Source organism: Strigops habroptila, chromosome 1 (genome assembly GCF_004027225.2).
Source record: "Strigops habroptila isolate Jane chromosome 1, bStrHab1.2.pri, whole genome shotgun sequence".
NCBI classification, from domain to species: Eukaryota; Metazoa; Chordata; class Aves; order Psittaciformes; family Psittacidae; genus Strigops; species Strigops habroptila.
The window spans coordinates 115,320,931-115,334,403 of NC_044277.2; the positions used below are offsets into that span (position 1 = coordinate 115,320,931).

General features: G+C 38.2%; 1 protein-coding gene across 7 annotated transcripts in view; it reads left to right on the forward strand.

The window, feature by feature from the left end:
• Positions 1-13,473, forward strand: part of ARHGAP21 (Rho GTPase activating protein 21) — a 111,323-nt gene that overhangs the window by 43,758 nt on the left and 54,092 nt on the right. For all 7 annotated transcript variants that reach the window (XM_030482012.2, XM_030482003.1, XM_030482032.1 and 4 more), the window contains 2 exons: positions 3,567-3,749; positions 9,368-9,392. In XM_030482012.2, coding sequence (XP_030337872.1) covers positions 3,567-3,749; positions 9,368-9,392 — 208 coding nt within the window. The remainder of the gene's footprint in view (positions 1-3,566; positions 3,750-9,367; positions 9,393-13,473) is intronic.

Below are 13,473 nucleotides of genomic sequence, written 5' to 3' on the forward strand. Positions count from 1 at the left end.
TTTTTCTAGACTGATATACTGAGAAATTATTGATTGGAGATTTGCTTTTAATTGGAAATAGTATCATTTACAAACATCAATGCTATTTACTCATTTTATGTAATTCTGTTACTGTCTGTTAAGCTCCCAGTGATTCATGTAGTTCTTTAAGGTGCCATCTGACTTTTTTCATGGATGTTTTCATTGCTCAGAAAAAAAGGGTTAAATACAATATTAGAAACAAAGTATGCATTTTACAGTGCAGTTAAGCATCTGTTGTATGTCCTTGAAATTGCATATAACAGGAAATGATGCTTTGAGATACTTTGTACAGAAACCTTGTATGAAGAACTCCTGAGGGAAATGGTGCTTGAATCATTTTTAGTACCCTGGGATTCTTCAGTCCTTGAACTTGATTGTATGCATTCTGACTTCAATTTTGAGCATTGAATCTGTAGTGAAACAAACATGCAGATCTTCAGTAAGGAAATGGGAAAATAATCTTTGGTTTGCTCAATTTTATATAAAATGGGAATAAAATAAAGCATTCATTTTTCATTCTCTTGAAATGCAAATGAGTCTACCCAGAAGAGAAATCACCTTAAGGATATGAGATACTTTTGCATTCGGAACTTGATTACTATCATTTTTGGCTCTAAAGGAAAACCATGTAGGAACTCCGCCTTCAGTAACACATTCTTGTCTATGCTAAACATCATCTGTTTCTTGCTTGCTGTCTTGCGTCCTTGTTTTGTATTCTGTTTTTGAAAACTTTCCTTGTTCCTTTCTAAAGCTGCTCTGGCAAGGGATATTCTGGTGGGTGTGTTGTGGTTGGACATGTCACAGGGTTACTCAACAGATGTTGACTCTTTACTTCATAATTCAGATTCTTTCTTGTCCATAGTGGTGGCTGAGAGTTGCTGTTACTGAACATGTCTCACATTTATTATTAATATTGGCTTCTTTTGTTGCCCTGTTGGCAGACTCTGTAGGGAGTCCAAGGCTGGCATGAAGATAACCTTTCCCTTCTGACATGCTTTTTCAGAAATAATGATTTGACCGGGGAGTATGCTTGTTTATGGATATCTGTTAGTTCAGCAACTTCTATGAATGCTAAAGGTTTACATGAAATGACAAGGAAATGTGAGGTTATCTTTTTCTCACTACAATCAAATGCTGCTTTTCCCATTTCTCACACTTAGTGAAGTTCTCTTGACTGTATTTTGAACTCAGGTTACAGTATTTCTGTATGAAAAACTTTAGTGAACAGTTGTTATACATATTAAAATTACCTTTTAGCCTAATTAGGGAGAGTTTTGTCAGAAAAAAAGATGCAAGTATATTGTAGACTATATTTTTCAGTGCTACGTGTATTGCTCTTCACATATTTATAACAATAGTTATTTGCTTATTATTTGCTGTTGTGTGATACCTGTGGTTGCTCATGACTGTTCAAAACTCTTGCATCAAGCATTGCCTAGAAATATTTGAGAGGATAAACAAAAGATTGCAAGGGAATGTTAAATAGATGGGTTGCTGCCTGTCACTTAATGGAGGAAATCACTGTCATATTTTAGAGGCCAATGATATTTTTTTATTCAGAGGTATTTCTTTTGCCAGTTTACTAGGATCAAAATGTTCTTACTGGCTCCAGTTTCCGCTCATGTCGTGAGATTGAAAGACTGAGAAGGGCCATTTATTTGTGCAGAACTGAAAAATGCTGTTATGTTTGGAAGCTGAACAGATTGTTGGGGAACACCTCAATAACAAACCCCATCCGTAGGCTAAAGGATTATGTGGCTTTCACCTTAATCTTTGCATTGATTGAACTTTAAATTAAAGCACTTATCTTGGCAGTTCCACAGTTCTCACTCTCATTTTTTGTTTGTTAGTCATCTAATTGCACAGTCTCTTCAGTTTCTCACTAATACTCTAAAATGTAAATGAAGATGATAGATGAGGGCAGACTAGGCTGAAATTCAGTCCTATTACTGCTCTTTCTAAAATCTGCTGATAATCCTTTCAGATTGTTCAGAGGAGCAGAATCCTGTCAGACTGCTCTGGATTCTCTGCATTTTCTGGTTCCAGAAGTGGCTCCATTTCTTGGCTTGGCTGTAGCACCAAGACCCTTCTTCATTTGTTTTTCCTTGCTGAAGAACAGGGTGGTTGGAGGTAGGGAGCCTGGTCTTTGAAGCAGTGGCTAGTATTTCCTTGTCTGCCTTGTTGGACATACCAAGATGTGGGTTTTCGAGGACAAACCCTAGCATCTGCGTAGAAATGTGTCATGTTTTACGTACCTGAATGCAGAGTATTATTCTGATGAGTTAACTATCTCACCAAGCAACTTCAACATATTCCTTACAGTAATATGTGTGACTGTCATTGTGGTTAGAGTAGAAATGCTTTGTCGTCTCTGTAGATGTTGATTGGAGTTGGCTGGACCCACCTTGCCAATAAGCACTGCAGTTTGAGATCCCAGATGTAAGACTGAAGCAAAAGGGATTATTTTGTAGCAGCCAAGGGAGAAAACCAAGCAGTAAATTCTGACACGTATCAGCTAGTTCCTAAGCCACAGCAGCAGAGCTATAAGAAGACAAGAAGACTATTATTTCTGTTTGAATACCCTTTGAATAGGCTATAGGCTCTGGTATCTAAATTTGTTTCATGCATCGTTGAACTAGAATATTTAGAGGAGGGTCATAGGGTTTTGCATGCTTGCTTTGTATGTCTTCTGCCTTTGATTTGAAATGTTATGTGTGGTGTGGCGCTCACTTGAAAATCGAAAAGGAAGATTTTACATAAGGTTGAGAAGATTTTTTTTTTTTTTATAATAATATGTTTCTTGAGTCATAAGTATATAAAATTACCCTTAAGAAAATAAAACCCCACAAGATGTCTTATTTGTGCATAAGACAAGGGATTGTAGTAGGACTGTAAAAAGAAACACACAAGTAAAAAAAGTCTAGTTTAGAATTTGCGTACTGAAATGTTCAGAGAAAGTAGCTAAGGAAGAGGAAACAAAGTAGCTAAGGTGGAGGAAACAAAGGTGAAGTCAAAGATATGACTGGAGAAAAAGTGTGTCTTGCTAAGGAAGCCTAACCAGTTGACCGTGTTCTTCAATTCTGTTTTACTCGTTTTAAGTGAGGAGATATCAGTAGAGAAAACCATGCTTGCACTGTAACTGAGGAAAAGAGGAGTTGTTTTATACAGGTGTGTGTGAGCTATGTGCACTCAGAAATGGGGTCCCAGAAGACACGTTTGTATCTAAAGTAAAAAGCAAATAAAACATGCAAGCTGTACACATTTCTTGCAGTTCTTTTGAGCCTTTCACTGTTGTACGTTGACTTTCTTAACATCTAACTTCATTTAAAATCTAAGATTAATCCTGTGTGTGATATGACCAGACATGTAATGCTGTAAGGGAAGCTGCTTTACATTATACATTTATTTTGAAAATATTAGCGATCAAGTTATTTTGGTTATGGGGAAAAATTATATTTTCAAGTGCACATGAATGTTTGGGGGTGGGGGTTGGTTTGTTTTAAATTGCCCAAATTACGATTCTTTATGTGTCTCTTCTATTTTAGGCATCAAAAAACAAAGATGGAAAAGAGCAGAGTGAAGCTATATCACCATCGGAGGAAGAAGAAACTTTCTCGTGGCCTGGTCCCAAAACTGTCGTGCTTAGGAGGACATCTCAGGGTTTTGGCTTCACCTTAAGACACTTCATTGTTTACCCTCCGGAATCTGCAGTTCAGTTTTCTTTTAAAGTAAGTGAAATTAATAATGATGCACTTCTATAGAGCTTTAATACACTTCTTAGGATAAAAAAATCCATCATGCTTGAAAGTAAACATATGTATAGGTGTGTCTTACACAGGTGAAAAATCCCATGTCTGTAAGGTGGCTGGGCCACTTACTGTGTCATGTGATAGTGCACTAATCTGGTGCAGGAAAATGCAGTTGACTGAGTATGAGTTCACCCGAGTTAAAATATTTGTTACCACGGGTAAGACCAGTGAGTGTTGCAGAATATGGAACTATTTCTCTGTACCATTTTTTTAACCCAAAGCCAGTGTCATTATTCCATTGAATAGTGATAGAATTTTGAATATTGAGAAAGGGTTTTTCTAGTGAGTTCAAATAACATTTGCTCACTTCAAAGTCATCAAGTATGCAATCATCAGTATCTCATCATCCATGCTACCTCGCAGTTTTGCTTTTACTTTTCCACTTAGGTGGAAGAATAGATTCTTACCAAGATGGGGAATGGGTATCGAAGCTTCACACTCTTTCCAGATAGCTAATTGACTCATGCCTTTGCAGGAGTCTTTCATTAAGGTTGTCTTTTTTGCCTACTCTCTGTGGCTATAAGATTTCTTTTGAAGTAGAAAAAGCCTTGCAGGAGAAAGTTGGCACATTTTTTCTAGTCAACTTCATCTCTTCAGCCTGCACTTTTTGCTCAGATTCTTTCCCCTTGACAAGGAGTCACTGAAGCTAACTGGAAGTGAGACTATTAGCAGTATCAGGTGATCCCAGTATTTTTGTCCTTCAACACAGGTTATAGAGAGTCAGCCAAGAACAATCTCTGGTTGAATTCCAATGAGAAACAGAGGAAGGAGGGTGGGGAACCTTTAGCTGAGCAGAATTAATTATGTGCGCTTGTTAGCATCTCCCAACAACACTATTCATGCTGAGGGTGAAGATAAACAGCATGAGCAGGATTAATCTCCTTAATTAAGAAGTGACTGGGTAGGTTTCTTCCTGAATGTATCACTAGATCTCTCTGAGGAGGTCGATAGCTTTTTCGCATACAGAAGGAGATAGGCCCAAGGAAGGGCAAGTAATATAAAAAAGAGAAAATATTTGTCAGCCCCTTCCCTCCCGTTCACATGTGATGGCTTCTGAGAGAGACCCAAACAGTATGTAGTGAGCCTGATACTTGTAAATCCTGAGATGTCTTGGAAGTTCTATCTTCCTCTTTTTCTGCAAGAGAGCTTTTAGAACTTTTTTTCCTGTTTCTTCTCCAGTATGCCAGAATCTGGATAATTCATTCTTATTTCTGTCTGGTTTTATTTGAAAATGAAAACGAGATTGTTTAATAGTTGTAATACCTTTATTCGGGGATTCAGATACATCTAAAGATGCTAAGATTCATTTGCACAGAGTGAAATTCACCTCTTGTCAGCCTGATCCTAACATGAGGCAAATCTTCAGCCCCCTACTAGTTTCTCAGAGCCACAGTCCTTTCATTATTGCAAGCATCAACCAAATGATGGCACTTTCCCTCCAGATCAGTGCAGAGGTCTTTTTTTACTACAGAGAAGGCTTTGCATTCTAGCTCCTTTCCTTTAACTTCTTTCCAGGTAAGGTTTTTTGTTAATACCCACTCTTGGTTCCAATTCAGAAACACCAAGTGAAAATTTCTGCATCGAAAGTTTGGCTCCTGTTGCTTGCAGTTTGTGTGTGTTTGAAAAAGCTGTTGACAGCTCAAGTGGAATCCTTTCGGGAGAAGAGGACAAGACTCCTCACATGGGGAGAATAGTGGGTATCTGCAGGACAGAGAGCATATAATGCTCGTAGACTGCAGCGTGTGGTAAAGCTTACACTACAGCTGGATATTCCGTGAGAAGGGGAGGAAGAGCTTCCTACAGGCTGGAGAAGGATGCAACTTGGAAAGCTTCTGAGGTGAATTTTCTTGGAAGCAAAGAACTCTACCCTGAAGAACGTATTGAGTAGAGAAGACAGGGTGTTATTTTATACACATCTTTAGTTATGCATATCTTTAATAATCTGTTCTCTGCCTAGGTGTATTTGAGGTCTTGGGGTTTTATTTACATTTTAAGAGGTTCAGTGTTCTAGTTGTTAGTCTAATAAAACCTGTGTTCAGTTGAAAAGCCTTTTGGTTTTAGTTTTCTGAGGAGCTCGCTACAAGGAGGAGGGCTAGGCAGATCAACCTCAAAGCTCTGGCTGACTCAGAATTCCAAAACACACTTGTCTTTAATATATTAACACCTAATAGTACCTGCCTTGAGTTATCTTCAGTTCTTCAGGGAAGGTGAACCTTCCCTTATTTCCCAGACTGGAGGCACAACTTACCCTTAGTATTCAGCAGAGAGAGCTGTGAGGCGTTCTCCTCCTGTTACTCTGAAGTTTTGTTACACAAGATTAGTGGGATGAAGGTCACTTTTGTGCAGAAGCAAAGTCCAGCTTACCGTCAAACACATAAAATTCTACCTATCTGGTCCATCTCGTGGATGTCTTTAAATGTTGCAGAACTTCGGCAAGGGTTTCTTTTGTTTCAGTGCTGATCAGAAAAAACAGTGCTGAACTTTATTAGTAATGATGCTACTGATTTTTTTTCTGACAAGAAAGAGCTGTTCAAATCCTGAGTAAAATAGGCAGAGTCGTGTTAATCAAGATACTTAAGGTTTGGTGAGGGTAAACTCTAGTTGTAGATACTTCTAGCTTTATGTGTACAAAGCAGATGTCTGCCTTTCGTAGACTTTCACTGCCATCAATGTGAAACTACAGTTCTTGATAAGGTAACTAGACCAGTGCTCTAACTGGTACGATGGGCCACCTCAGTTAGATGTGAAACATAATTATGCAGTACCTGAATAGGCATGGTGAGTTTCAAGAATAAAACTGGATACTATAGTGACAAGGGAACAGTGACCTGCACAACTGCATATGAGGGGACATCCATAAAGCTTTGTTTTCTCAATTTACAACTGACTGGAAAATGGGCCATACTTGGTGCCATTGAGATGGTTGAACATGATTGGTTATAATAAATTCAGAGAAGTATCTCTACATATTTTAATACTAAATATCAGCATGCTAGATTTAATTTACATTATTTATATTTTTATTACATATATTCTATTTTTATGTTAGGTTTACTTTCATTTAACATTCAGTATGTACATAGTACTGCAGGTCGAGGTCAAATTCAGGATATTGTGCTAAGTTCTAGTATCTTTTCATGGTTCCTGCACAAAACAGCTAATTAACTACAAATCAAGGCTGTCATTCTCATTGTAATGGTTATTAATTAAATAATTTATAAACATTATGATAGAGAAAAGTTACGGAAGAAAGTTGTTTGGTAGGTTTGTTGGGAGGAACAGCACTGTGTGAAGGACAGTGTGAAAGATGATCTTGGAAACTGCGGTTTAACACATTTCGTTTTGGCAGAAGTACTTGGCTATGCTTGTGTGGGGCCACACACCGCACTGGGAATAGCTGCACGTTCAGGAATAACCCATTATGTATTCTCCTTGCTTCCCATGCCTCCTTTCCCTTAAGAAAGTGAATAGGGAGTGTGTGGAAGATTGCTTAAGCTAGCACTGCAAAAAGCCTACATGAAATTACGCTTTTAACAACAGATGTTTATTAGGATTTGTTATTCAGCAACACGAGGGTTTTTTGCATATGACGTTTGTTCTCCAAGTTCAAGAGAAGCAAGAAGGTGATAAAAGAAAACCTCTTTAGGTATGGAAGCAGCATATACTAACATCTTGCAGTGTGTAAGAGGTAAATATAGGAGGGAAAGCTAATTCCAAAACATTTGCGTTGTAAAGCATTCCATTTTTAAATGCCTGAGCTCATTGGCTTGATACCATGAAAAAATGATGTTTTGCAGCTGTCTTTAATAACAGAGCTTTGCATATCCAGTGACAAACTGACAAACCCACTGCAGTATTTCATAAATAATGGCATTTCTATATTAGATAACTTTTCAATTCCATATTTTTTTTGTTTGCTTCATAGCATCAAACCAGGTAGCCTCCCCTGTGCGGGACCCATATTTGCAGACTATGAGCTCTAATATTCAAAGTCCTAAGGATGTTTTTTCACTTGACAGATGGGGTGGAAACTAGAGACACGCAAATGTTAGCCTCGTCTAACTTTTCGGTGCTGATCATGGTTCAAAACCAGCTGGCTGTTACAGGGCTTCAAGAGATACAGTGATAAATTTTAACAGTACTCATATACTAATGCAGTATTTTTACCAAAGTATAGAGCAGACAAGACAAGCTTAAGGTTATATTGTTTGCTGCTATTAGAGTTTGGGTGATAGTGACAATTACTGTGGCTTTTTAAAAGTAGAACGAGTACCACGTCTCTGTTAACTCAGTGTTTTAGCAGTTGCCTGTGTTGCTTTTTTTCCTTCCTTAAAGTTACCTTTCTGCAGTATCTTATAAAAAGGACCAGGAGAACTTTTGTATGTCTTGCAAAAAAGGTATTACGCCTAGGAGAGGCTTGTCTCATGCTCATCGTTACATAGTGTTCATATCCAGGTCTTAACTCCCTCTCTTTCTTCCAAGTCCTCTTCTCCTAAATGGTTTGCTCAGATCAGTGTACAGTTGCTTCGAAAGTATTTAATATGAAAATGTAGTGATCTGTCTTTAAATGCAAAAGAACTAGAAATTGGGAATTAATCCATTTAAAAGTAGGAGGGAATATACAGGTGAAAATAATTTCTGCAATCATCTCCTTGCTCCTTCTTTACTTCGGGATGAAGCCGTTTGAGGTGAATTGCTCAGCCGTTAGCTGAGGTGAATTGCTAGTAATTCTTACCAAATAGTACATCGTATTAGTGTAAGAAATTGTATCTAAATTGAAATTTTATTACACCATGAAAGTGACAGTTGAGAAAGAAAGGACATCTTTCCATATTTAAACAATTGCAATTTTCAAGTGGTAGAATTTTGTTAGAAGAGTTTACCCATGATCTTTCAAAATCCTTTCATCATATTAAAATATTTACAAGAAAGTATCAACTTTTTTTTTTTTAAGGACTGTCAGTGATACCTGATAGTTATGAATGTGTATATATATATAGTGCACTGAGCAGAAGGAGAATCGTCAAGGTTATTACTACCTAATGTTTGGGGTAGTAGGAGTGAAAGCAAAACAATCTTCGTATTTCAAATTTCAGGAAGCGTACTCAGAGCTTACTTACAAAATGCTTAGTGTCTCTTGCATACTATTTAGCTTTGAATCCTTAGATGATTAAAGTATAACCTCTCCTGCCCAGCTTTCAGGGTGGAAACGTGCTTGCAGCAACACAAAGTATGTCGTTAAGCTTCATGGCAATGTTTTGAGGTTCTGGTACATTCGTTTTCAGATAATGCTGTTCGTGTTGTTTCTGTGGGGAGGTTTCATGGAACTGCTTAGTTGTTTTAAGGTGGGTTATTACACTACATTGTCAGAATGAAAACCTTAATTCAGTAAAGTTGGATATTTGTAAAAGTGCAAGATAGCAGAATGCAGACTTAATCTTACAAGTTCACTGCAAGTCTTCATAGCTGATTAGATGCTTGTGCATTTTTTTTATCATTTATTGAATTTTTAACATGAACTCTTTCTTTTTCTTTAGGATGAAGAGAATGGTAATAGACAAGGTATGTCTTAGTTTCATTCTTTCACGGATCCAATATGTTGAGCACTTCAGCTGTGTAATACATTTCAATAGCTATCTAGGAGTTTGAAATGTACAATCGCTTCAGTGTGACCATCAAGCTCATTGGATTTCGTGGCGTTGGAGCAAAAGAAAGAAAATACCTGTCTTTTAGCTTCACCTATTTAGTGTAGGTGTTTGTGTGGACACTGTGTTAATTAAAATGTACTGTATCACCCATCATCTGCGCTATGTATCGCCTTGTCATGTGTATGACAAGAAGACCAGAAACCTTTTAAGTGCCAAAGTTTCACACTCTTAATTTGGTCTGCATGTAAGACTCACAGTTATCTGTGCAAAGTACTGTTGTAAAGGGTTTGAGTCTCATGGATGTATTTATATACATGCATTTTAGAGAGCTGTACACTGTGTTTGAGAGCAGCCAGTATGAAATTGGAATTTTGTTGCAACTTACTCTAATAAAAGTAACATGCTAAGTATATAAATCTTGTGTGGGTTGTGATGGTAAAAATTATCCACTGAAGTGGTATACAACTGTTCTAAAAACAGAAGATAAAAAATGTTATTCCCATTAGCTTCGTGATGCTTTCCGCAGTATTTAATAGCACCAGTCTAACTTATTTCATCAGTTTTGATACTCTTATGTACCTTTTAAGAGATCCATGAAACATGCTCAGTGATGCCAGATAAGATCTGTCGATAAAATTCTTGTACTTGATTTAGGAGGGATGGAAAAATCGCTTTTTTCAAGGTTATGCCTGTCAGTTATGTGTCCCATCCTGTCCCCCCTGTTTTCATAGATTTCTTCCTCTCACATTGCCTGTGTCTGCTCTCTTTCTTAATTCACCAGTTAACTTACTTTTTATTAATTTGTGCTACATCTCAATCCCACTTAATTTAAATTTCTCTGTGGTATTTAGCTATTTTCTCATGCTCAATCCCCTTTTGCTGATATCTTACTGTTTCCTTAAAAGAGTGAAAAATGTCTTGATTTAGGTAAGGAAATGAGGTTTTCAGGTTGAGACCCAGTTTCTGTTTTTCCCAGCCTCTTATGATGGTAGGGCACACAGCAGAGGTGGGATTAGCTGCACTGGCAAGTGTAATGTGTTTCAGTTTGTGATTCATTGGGCAGTGCTGTGCAATTCATTGGGGACGGGCCTGTTCAAAGGTGGGACCTTTGCTCAGACAGCATAGGGCAAATGCTTGTTTCCTTGATGGGTTGCGATGTTTTTTTACACTGTAGCAGAGAATGGTACGTGGTTTCAATGTACTTTTAAAAATCTCATTTGGTTGGAAGACAGAGAACGTTACTGAACTTTTGTTTCAGCTTTTGGGTTTTTTTTTGTGTAACTGTGATCTATTAGAAATGTTCTGGGAAATGCAAATTTGCTTGAACTTTCTTTTTCTTGGAAGCAGATGAGTTCATACATTTCATCCTCTTTTTACTCAGCTGTTGTCATCTGCTTGTTAAACAGTGAAAAGTCAATCTTTTCTTATTCCTCATCACTATTCACCCCCCAAATTTGTAACCTCTTTTATGCCTTTTGGCATATAAAAATAAAAAGCATATTCTTTTAGGAAGGGAAAGGAGTCAATCCTCTGTGCCAAACCACCATGGAAGATACCACTTGTGGTCTAGAAAAAGAAGTTCTACAGTACACTTCTTACAGGGAGAACTGGATCAGCTAAAGATACAACTGTGGGTCTGTTTATCTAAAATGTTACCTGAGATCTATTTTTCAGTAGAGGAACAGCAGTAAACAAACATTCATTTGGTTTGCTGTGAGACCTGTGCAGGTGGGAGCAAGATTACTTTATGGAAGTTTTTGTGTAGCTACTTGAACTATGAATCATAGCTCAACTATTGCATATTTATAGCAACGTAGTACGTTGTATGCCTTGGAATACAGATTAGAGGGCACAAAGTGCTCTGGGAAGATAACATTCTCATTAGCAGGAGAGAAGGTTGGACTTGTGCTCCTTCCGTAAAGGGAAGAGATGACTTTGAGATGGAGTGAGTATGTAGGTGTCAGTAGAACTTAACCTGCCAGTTCTGTGTATTACACCTTTAAAAATAACAAAATGGGACAAAGTTTGTAAGACATTTTTCTCCAGCATTTAGCATGATCTTGGGGGGTGGGAGTGAATGGAATGATGTCTGTTTACATTGCTACAAGTTGTTCCTCTTCCCAAATGAGGTGAGTAAGTAGCTTGTGAGGAGAAAATCAGGAAAAGCGTATCTCAGTTTTCATGTTCACAAGCATCATGTTAATTTAGCAAAAGTGGATATGCCAGAAATTCTGTGAAGGATTATCACAAGGATTCTTAAAGTAATTAACACTGGAAGATTAGACCGAGCTGCTTTGGAGCTGCATGAAGCTGTGTGTTTGGCTGCTGGCTGTGACTAGAAGGGTTCCTTGGTGCTGGAGCACCAGTTGCTTCCAGAGCTGGAGGAAGAAATGTTGCTGGGCAGGGTGCAGTGCATGTGTCGTGCAGAGGAGCCATCTAGTGGCAAATTTCATGTATTTTCTTTCAAATTTGGTGGGAAAACTTGTGTCTGTGAAGCTCCGTCTTAATTAACGATGAAAGTATCTTAATGATAATCATTTTTCTTTTGAAGTTTGTAGATGATAATTCGCTTAATTCACTTGAGCTTTCCGTACGATGCTAAGGGGATTCAAGCTTTTCATTTTTGTGAAGCAGTGTGTGCCAGTGCAAAATTGTCTTTATCAATTTTGGGTGAAGATTTCTAACTACCTTTCTGCTTTGCCCTTCTCATAGGTTGAACTTACCTTTAGAAGTTGAGATTTTTATAAGGTTCAGCATTTACAGGTTTGAATAGGTGAGTGTGGAGAAGAGCATCTCTATTGCTATGGCCTCTTATTGAAAGCACTCGAATATTTTTTTTCAAAGGAGCTGAGTACCTAATTAGGCCTAGAGGGCAGAAGATAAAAGCATGTACCAGGTCTGATGTATTCTAACAGAGAAAGAAATATTTTTATCTGGCTTTATGTTCTGGTATAGAATTTTAGAGCAACTTTTTTAGTATGCATTTAGATTGTGCTCCTGGCTTGCATTAATCTTGCTTTTGGTAAGCAGTAAGATTTCAAAGCATTTAGAATAAAAGGTAATGCAAGTTTGTCCAGCAGAGCTCTAAACTGGGAATGATACAGAAGAGAGATGATGGCCAAAAAGCAAGTAAGGAAGTGGTGGATCAGGTTGTCAAGCAAAGAGGTTAGGATGCTGTGGACAGGAGACACCTCATGATCAGCAGTTGGGACAGAAGTAGATGACCTCAGGTGTATGCACGTAAATAAGAGATTATCTACAGAACAATATGAAGGGGAGAGCTCTCTCTTTTCTGAGGGCCTCTCAAGCCCTCATGCACTCAAATATGCGGCATGGAGAACAAGCAGGAGGAAATGGAGGTCCGCATGCAGTAGCAGGGCTACAATCTCGTTGGGGTCACAGAGATAGCTTTCAGGAGTGGGCTAGAGCGCTGCAGTGGATGAGGACATGCTCTTTGGGAAGGACAGGTTGGGACAGCACAGAGGCCAAGTTGCTTTTGTTCTCATTTTGTAAGAGGGCAGCAGAGATGCATGGAGCTCTGGCATGGGATGGATGGGGAGTGAGATCAGAGCTTAGTCAGGATCTGCAAGCAGACCCACGTGGACAATGTTTTGATGGGTGTCTGCTACAGACTACCTGATCAGGGAAGGAGTAGATGAGGCTTGCTTAAGACAAATGGCAGAAGTTTCACATATGCAGGTCCTGCTCCTAATGGGGGACTTTAGCACACCATTGTCTCTGGAAAGACATCATAGCAGATTTACCCTAAAAATTTTGTAGTTACTTGAAAGATTGCTATTCTTTCCTACTTTCACTGTCCAGGTTGATGACCTTAAGCAAATCTATTAAAATGCTTTTCTAACAGGTTGAAGATGCAGATCTTTCTTTATGGATTCCTTTGTCACTGCCTGGAATCTTTCACCAGCTTCTACTGTTTTCTTGAGAATTTCTGTTATACTGATGAGCCTGGATTAACTTGGAGTATTTCTCATGTG